The sequence below is a fragment of the Girardinichthys multiradiatus genome, chromosome 12, assembly GCF_021462225.1.
Source record: "Girardinichthys multiradiatus isolate DD_20200921_A chromosome 12, DD_fGirMul_XY1, whole genome shotgun sequence".
Taxonomy (NCBI): Eukaryota; Metazoa; Chordata; class Actinopteri; order Cyprinodontiformes; family Goodeidae; genus Girardinichthys; species Girardinichthys multiradiatus.
The window spans coordinates 45690926-45698999 of record NC_061805.1 but is presented as its reverse complement, the minus strand read 5'-3'; the positions used below and the strand labels follow the sequence as shown (position 1 = coordinate 45698999).

Sequence of the window (8074 nt, the reverse complement as noted above, 5' to 3'; positions counted from 1 at the left end):
TGAGCAAAAACCATTTTTTGTTTTTTATTATTTCTCGTTGAAAGGATCTCGGTAGAATATTACAGCAGAACACACATGACTGAAACAGCTGCCATTTCACGTAACACAGTACAAGAAGGATGTAGCTCAAATCGCATGTGTAATCTTATATATATATATAGTATATTTATATCAATAAAAAAGGAAAGAAAATCTATTGCTCCCATGTATTTTTTATATGGCATTTTTCTGCTGTGTTGGAGTAGGTAAATATAAAATTCAACGAGAAGTTTACACACCAAAAGGAACTGGGACAATGAGAGTGAGGTTTCCCGAAACATGGGAACGCTGTGACCTTTTTAAAATCATTATTAGACTGAAAAGTAAACTAATTGTCTTTAGCAGTACAGAATAAAACTTGCAACCGCTCTAAAAAGAAAAAAAAAAATAGGATAAATATTATTATACAGCAATCTGAAAATGCAAAAGAAAAGAACACAAGGCGGCTCTGCGTCAGAGAGCAGGCATGCAAAACATATGTGTGAAAGGAGCACTAAAGACGTAACGCTGATGGTTGCAGGTGTGCACGTTTTGCGTCGTATGGCAACAGATGGAAAGCCAATTCATGAGAAAACGCTGCAAAAAAGTGCAGACCGAAACGAGGGAACAAATCGAAGCTCTGTAAAGTGAACTGGAGTGCTGAGTGTTTGCCGACAAACGACTTCAAAGACGTTGTCTCTAGAAATTGCTATAGCATACGGCGTAACCAATCTGTTCTCTTTTTAAATTTCCTCTAAGGAATAAAAGATATCTCAGGAGAAAAGCAGGTATGAAATATAACCCTGGACAGTTGCATCCACGTTTAGTGTTTTAAAGAAGCCACATTAGGCAGCATTATCTAATAAATCTCATATTTCTAAGACATATTTTAATATATCTTTTTAAAAATAATTCTATCTATACTCGATTTCGTGAATTAGTAAATCTCTTTCAGTACATATATATATATATATATATATCTTTTAGATACAACACCCCATGCAGGGGTGTCTTTTTCAAAAGCACCTAATTTATTTTGTTACAATCAGACTGAATATTGCTTCAGTCATAAATGGTCTTAGTTCAAGATTCGAGGATCCAAATGCTGCACCCTAATTAAGTAGCTTGGAAAGGTGTGACCGCTGCTGGAGGCATGAGCTCACTGCCTCCCCTTTGATGACAAGGCCACAAAGGTCAAACGTGGCCCTGTATCACAGGAGACGTCATCAGTGTCCACAGACGACTCGGCTGCAGCAACATCTATACAGGATGATGCACAGGCACAGGGAATGCTGAAAACCCCCCAAAATGTGGGATTGGATTTTTTTTTTTCAGCCCTGAGACACAACAAGCCACGTTTGAGCAGGCCTCACCGCCGCCTCAGCTGTGGGAGCAGGAAGGGTCAGCACCTGGAGTGTGTTCGTGTGTGTGTGTTGGGGTCAGGGGTGCAAAAGGAAGAGATGGGAGGTCGATCTTTGGACTCATTTGGATCGTGCAGCAAATCCAAATGTGTCATGTGCTTGCAACCGGTAACCTTACAGCCCCCAAGCTGGGACAGGCGAGGGTGTCCTGCCATGCCAAGGATTTATCCCCCTTTATGTAGTCGACACTGTGGTTCCGTCTGGACAAGTAGTTTGGTATTGTTCACTTTAGAAAAAACACAAACAGCCATGGTGAGCGATGTCAGCACTCTCTCACAGCAACTCTGCACCTGCTGGTTTGAGTATGTCACATTTTACTCCTTGTCATCATCATCACCAGACTACAGGTCAGCACTGAGTGAGCTCTCACCACTGGATGTCAAGCAGGAGGTCAGGTAAACCAACTCTCTGGCGAACTTAACTTGCTGGGCTACATGTGAGGTTATCAATCGGACAATCAATATATAGATAGATATATATTAAATAGAATATAGATCATCAATTGGGAATCCCATACAGAGGCCGACTACTGCAGTCTGCACTCAATTAACTATAACATCCACCTAAACCTTAGGACATGTTTCTCTTACATAAACAATTTCTCAATCAAATATACTTTTTTCTTTTTTTTTTTTTAACTCTCTTTTAGCAATTTATTGTTCGATTCGTCATGCACAAAATAGTCGTTCCTCTCTCCGTTTATCTCCAGGCTTTGCATCACGTTGTCAACTTAAACCACAAAAAGCCACCTCTCCCTCTGCGTCAATCGTCGTCCACGTCGTCTCCCTCCGACTCCTCTTCGGTTCTCCGCTCGTACATCTTGTCCCGGTGCCGCTCCTGGATCTCCTTCATCTCCTCGGCGTAGCGGCTGAACGCTCCACCGAACTTGCTCCACGCCTTGAAAGGGATCGTTATAGAGTTCCTGTAGCTGGGCTTGACCTCGCTCACTCGTAAGAAGACCCCGTACTTGTTGGACCCGACGTCAAAGAAGAAGCGCTTGGAGTCCACCATGATCGACGTGCCCTCCGGAAGTTCGGTGTAGCCCCCGGCTCCTCCGCCGCCGGCCAACTCCTCCTCGTCTCCCCCGTAGTCGTCTATCAGCTTGGCCAAAGCGTCGCGGAACTCTATTAACCCTTGGGCCGGGAGTGCGATGGTTTGGCCGGACTGCATGCCAGCCCCGGGGATGCCTCCCACTCCCACTCCAAAACCGGGGCCTCGGTTGACGGTCTGTCTGATCCTGAGAAACCGACCCCGCTGGTTCTCCTTCAGGTCGAGGTAGTATTTTCGGTTCTCACGCACCAGAAACTCACTCTTCAAGGCCCGCCTAGGCCCACTGTCATCACCACCGGACGACTGGGCAATCTGCTCCGGGGTGCTGGGCCCCAGTTGGGCGTAGTGCTCTATAAAATCCCCCAGATAGTCGCGGAACTCTGCAGCAACTGACATGGAGAGGGTCAAACGACTTTTAGAGCCTCCGGCGCCGACCTCTGCGATTTTGATGAACCGGCCTTTGGCGTTCTGCTTCACGTCAAGGTAGAAGCGTTTGTTCTGAATGTCCAGCCGCTTCGAAGCCAGCTCCTGCGTCTCTGGCTCCCGCTGGTAATGCTGAAATCCCCCGCTTCCTCCCCCTCCGCCGCCGCTGCTGCTGCCACCGCGCTCACTACCGCTATCCCCATCCGCCATCTTCGCCACCAGCAGCCCGTTTCTCTGCGTATATCTGACCCCCAAACCCTCCCCCTTCTCTCTCCTCTGGTTGCCGAGAATACCGGACGCTGCTTTCTGGACTCTGATAGGCTGCTTCGGCTGCCAATGACAGCATTATCGAAAGAATCTGCGTTTTCATTCGCTCTTCTCTCTGCCAATCACCACAACCTCTAGCATCCATATGACATTCGCTTGGATTTTTGTTTACGAATCATTACAGCTATCATAGACGTGGAAGAGTAGATGAGACATTTGCTGCGTTGCCCTATTAAAAACGGTACGTCAGCGTGTCCGCCATATTGGGACAGGCATTTTCTCTTTGGAAACCAATACAAGGATTCCCGGAAGTTTCCGAATAATGAAAAAAAAAAGACAAAACACAAAAAATTCCTTTAGTTAAGTTTGGTATGAACCTAATATGTGTTTGTTTTAATACTGACAACTGTGATCCGCAAATCAAAATAAGAGGGCACACCCATTAGGAAACACATGCTTTACATTACATCAACTTTACTTAAATTACTGCTGAAAAAAAAATCAAACAACTTAAATAAATTTAGCTTTAGTTACAATAACTGAACCATATTTAATTTACCATATAGTTCGTCAAAAATTAACAACTAAAACAATTATGTGAAACTCCTTCATATCATTTATTGTAAGTAATTTAGCATATGACAGAAATCCTCGTAGTTTGGGATGACATACTTAAAAAAATAAAAATAAATATAAAAGTGAGACTGAAAAGCCTTGTGCTGATAATCTTCCAGTCACAATATACCACACCATTTTGCGACTTCAACTCGCAAAATGCCACTCACAATATGGCGGCGGCGTTGTCGTTTGGTCCGAAGGCACGCAAAACATCTACTCTTATATATCTATGACAGCTATCCTCTTCTGTAATAAACTCATTAAATGTATATCCACATCTTATAACTTCTGTGTGGGTGAATTTTACCGAAGGAATGTCGATTTCCTCAACACGCTCTCACCTGAATGTTTGAGTGTAAATACGCTATAAATACCTTTTGACCGCAATACAACAGTTTATTTCAACAATATGCCTGTTTTGTACGTTTTGGGGATGAATGTGACTGGAAGGACACTCTACACACTCAGAGTCCCGCCTACTTGTTGGTTCCGTGCGCAAACACAGAGCAACGGAGATCCTCTGGTGGGGGGATGGGTGGGTTTTCTGCACGTCTTTCGTTGATTGGCCGAACGGCAGATTCGAAGTAATAACGATCTGTCTGATTGGCTGGCCAGGCTCCCACGAGGGGTCGCAAGCAAAAGATTTGCGAAAGGGTTTATTGTTTCTTTGCTTTCGGGAGCTGAAATTGTTTGCTAACCCCAGTTCTTCAATCAAATTTTCAAACGAGAAAAATGGTACGTAAACTGCTATTAATGCCGAATGCATTCCCGAAGCGTTAGAGGATTTTTAGCGTAATAAACACGCAGTGGGTAGAAAGTGCTGCTTTGAATTAGAGCCGATAAATTTCGAGTAGAATGTAAGTGATTAGAAAGCTTCGCTAAAGGGGCTGTCAGCTAACGAGTTAGCATGATCCCTTAGCGTTGTCTTGACGAGTCTTCAGTCAAAAAGCCGTCGGTTGAGGGTTGCATTTGTTGCTCCCCTTGATATGCTTCCTTTTTATCACATGCACTATGCTTCACCCTGGATTTATGCTTTGAATATTAAAAGTGCTCTTTTCTTACGCTTTGTAGCTTATATTAAAAATGTGTTAAGTTTCATTAGCAGGCTAAGTCAACATGTTTTGTATGCTAGGTGGGTGGTTAGTGGTGCACTATAAGTTGTAAATGAAATGACTATCTTAACGGAAATCGTTTGTGATGTCGTGGAGCACTCAGAGGAGAGTAAATGGGAACTTTTTCCTTTAGTAGTTGATGAATGAAAACTCGACCGCTCACCGTCCTCCAGTCCCCGCGTCAAACAAAACAGACGCGGGGACTTTGGCGTCAGCCCGCTGACAGCTTATGTGTTGTTTTTAGAGGGTGTTGGATGTATATATGTTAGATTTCCTGATCAGTTCATGTATAGATCAGTGGAAGGTTTGCAGTTTAGGCTGACTTGCGTGACTCTCGTTTTCGGTTTGTTTTCTTTAAGATTGGCGGGAAAGCTAAGCTGTTCAACCGACCGTCGGTAACGTACTGCGCTGAAGTTGGCATCTGAATCAGCACTTGAGTAAAGAGATATTTTAATTTTTAAACAAAGCTCGACTAGCTTAGATCTAAAATACTTATCCTGGTCTGACCTGGTATATAATAAACGTTTTAAAGCGTTTTCGTTGGGCGCACATATCACCTTTGAAGACCACATTGACATAGTTAACTCAGCCCAGATGTGATTCGTCTTATTATGACTTTCAAGCTGGATCCCGTCTGAAGTAATTTAAATAATTTTAAAAGAAAAGAAAAATCACAATCTGTCTTTAATAGTCTGTGAGCACTGTAGAAAAAAACTTTCCAGGTTTGATTGAAGTATTGTGATCATCTAGTTGGACCTCGATATAAGGCTTGTAACATTTAATAACATTGCCTTTTTGAATTTTAGAAAAATACAATAAAGGTTTAATTAATCATAAACTGGTATTTTAAATAGTTTGTCTTCTGTGTTGAATAATTGAGATCAAGTTTGAAAGCTCAAAGTAGTTTAGATTAACTGGCTCAAGGATGATCCAGAGTTCCTAAAAGCTAAAATTCAGATTTTATAATAGAAATGTCTGGAATAGACCCAAACATCTGGCTAATGTTTGTAGCATGTTCCTCTTGTTATTAAAACATCAGTTCTGTTTGTTTTGTTTATAATGAATTCCAGTTGGATCATCTTTGTTTTGATAAACTCTTAATAAACTCAACCTCATTCCGCCAATTTTCTTCTGCGTTTTGTTTTAATTTATTGTTTAGTAATTAATGATCAGGTAACTCCTTTATGCAGGCAGGTGGCAAGGCAGGAAAAGACAGCGGGAAAGCCAAGGCAAAGGCGGTGTCGCGCTCCCAGAGGGCTGGGCTGCAGGTAAATGTTCATTCACTCTTCATTTGGCAGTTTGCGGTTTTTTGCTGCAGGTGTCAATATGACCCTGCTTGAACCAAAAGATTTAGTTGCCTTGGTTTATTCAAACCACAGTCTGGTATCCGTTTCCTGACAGTTCCCAGTGGGTCGTATCCACAGACACTTAAAGACTCGCACAACCAGCCATGGGCGTGTTGGAGCCACAGCAGCTGTTTACAGTGCTGCCATCCTCGAGTACCTCACTGCTGAAGTAAGTCCTCCCATGTATGGGTATGTTTGTTACTCTGTTTGGTTTAAAATGTTTGACAAATGCTTATTATCTGATTAGGTACTAGAGTTGGCAGGAAACGCCTCCAAAGACTTGAAGGTGAAGCGTATCACTCCCCGTCACTTGCAGCTGGCAATCCGTGGTGATGAGGAGTTGGATTCTCTTATCAAAGCAACAATTGCTGGTGGAGGTAAGGAGCGTTTATTCCGAAGATTTTCTTAATGCATGGTAATACTTAGTTTTCTGCAGTTCTGTCTTGTGACTTTAGTCCTAATAAAATGTGATTTGTTTCTTTTAGGTGTCATCCCCCACATCCACAAATCCCTCATTGGGAAGAAGGGCCAGCAGAAGACTGCGTAGATGCCACGTTGACCAGACATTTGGGGGCTTGGGCTTTGTTTGGACCAGGAGTTCACATTTGTTCTTTTCTATTATTAATATTATAGCAAACGAAGAGTGATTGTTAGACTTTGTGTTGTTATATTTCTCCCGTAAATAGTTAAAAGTACAGAAAATTCCTTAACCGCAGTAAACCTTTTGTTTTTTATGTCATTGTAGACCGTTTGACTGGGGAGCTCATGATTATTGAAATGATAGTGAATTTGTTTGATTGGCTTGGGAATATGTGATGTTTTATACTGAAATTGTTTAAAAAACGTTTTTTGTATAAAAAAAATCTTGTTTTGTGGTTATTTTTCCTATAACCTGTTTTTTAAAAAGACACTTGATTCGATAACAGCAGCTAAATGTGACATTTCACCTTTTTCCTTTTCAATTACTGTAATATTTTTCAACTGCACATAGATATTGGCTTAGAATGGTTTTTTTTAACATCAAAATATCAATGAGCACGTACTGTACCAGTGTGCTACAGTGTGTTTTTTTTTGTTTTTTTGCGAATGTTTACAGTATTTTAAAACTTGTTAAACTTGAAAATACGTATTGACAGATGTGATCTGGAAACACTGACCTAACAGTGTTTTTTTTTCCTCACTGCAACAAACATCCTGCCGATTTGTTAACTGTCTGAAGGCATGGCTGACAGCCAGGATAGCGGTGAGAATCATAACCGAGCTTAAAACATTTACCTGCAATTTTTATATGTATTGGCAGGCAGAACTGTTCTCACATGTCCATTTCATTTTTCTTTCTTTTTTTTTTTAACAAGTTGAAGCGTTTTCTAATAGTTGCGTGTTCAGGACAATGACTGCATATTTTATCTTTTAATAAATACCCTTGACATGTCCTTGGAGTTGTTTGAAACCTTTACCTTGATGGTTCTCAAATGTTTCAGCAGGTGAATAAATAAAACCGAGGCACAGTTCACTAACAGAGTATGTAAGCTAAACCATTATTGTAAAATATGCTGCTTGCAATAATCTTTTTTTAATTAATGGATATTTAATCCTGTGAGATTTACAAAAAGACATCTTTTAATTTTTTTTCTGCCACTTCTAGTAAGTTTACCACATAATACCAGCAGGGGGAGCCACAAGCTCAAAGTAATGTTAAGCAATTCTTGTTGCTTAACATACAAAAGATACAAAGGTGTGTATATATGTGCATATATATATATATATATATATTGAAATTAAAATGCAACCACTTCCAATCCCAGGGTTGAACTCATCA

General features: G+C 41.2%; 2 protein-coding genes across 3 annotated transcripts; one reads left to right on the top strand and one right to left on the bottom strand.

Annotated features, from left to right (window-relative positions):
- LOC124877817 (transcriptional activator protein Pur-beta) lies at positions 1-3266 on the bottom strand. The gene has a single exon (XM_047381367.1). The coding sequence runs from the start codon at positions 3120-3122 to the stop codon at positions 2202-2204; it is 921 nt and encodes a 306-aa protein (XP_047237323.1). The 5' UTR covers positions 3123-3266; the 3' UTR covers positions 1-2201.
- Positions 3267-4383: 1117 nt separating this feature from the next.
- On the top strand, positions 4384-7688 carry LOC124877818 (histone H2A.V). 2 transcript variants are annotated; one of them, XM_047381369.1, is made up of 5 exons: positions 4384-4532; positions 6100-6177; positions 6311-6424; positions 6503-6632; positions 6741-7688. In XM_047381369.1, exons 1-5 carry the CDS (start codon positions 4530-4532, stop codon positions 6800-6802), a joined length of 387 nt encoding a protein of 128 aa, XP_047237325.1. In that variant the 5' UTR covers positions 4384-4529; the 3' UTR covers positions 6803-7688. The 2 variants fall into 2 exon arrangements, with proteins under 2 accessions (XP_047237325.1, XP_047237324.1); XM_047381368.1 differs by lacking the exon at positions 4384-4532 and having other exon boundaries at positions 6094-6177.
- The last annotated feature ends 386 nt before the right edge of the window (positions 7689-8074 follow it).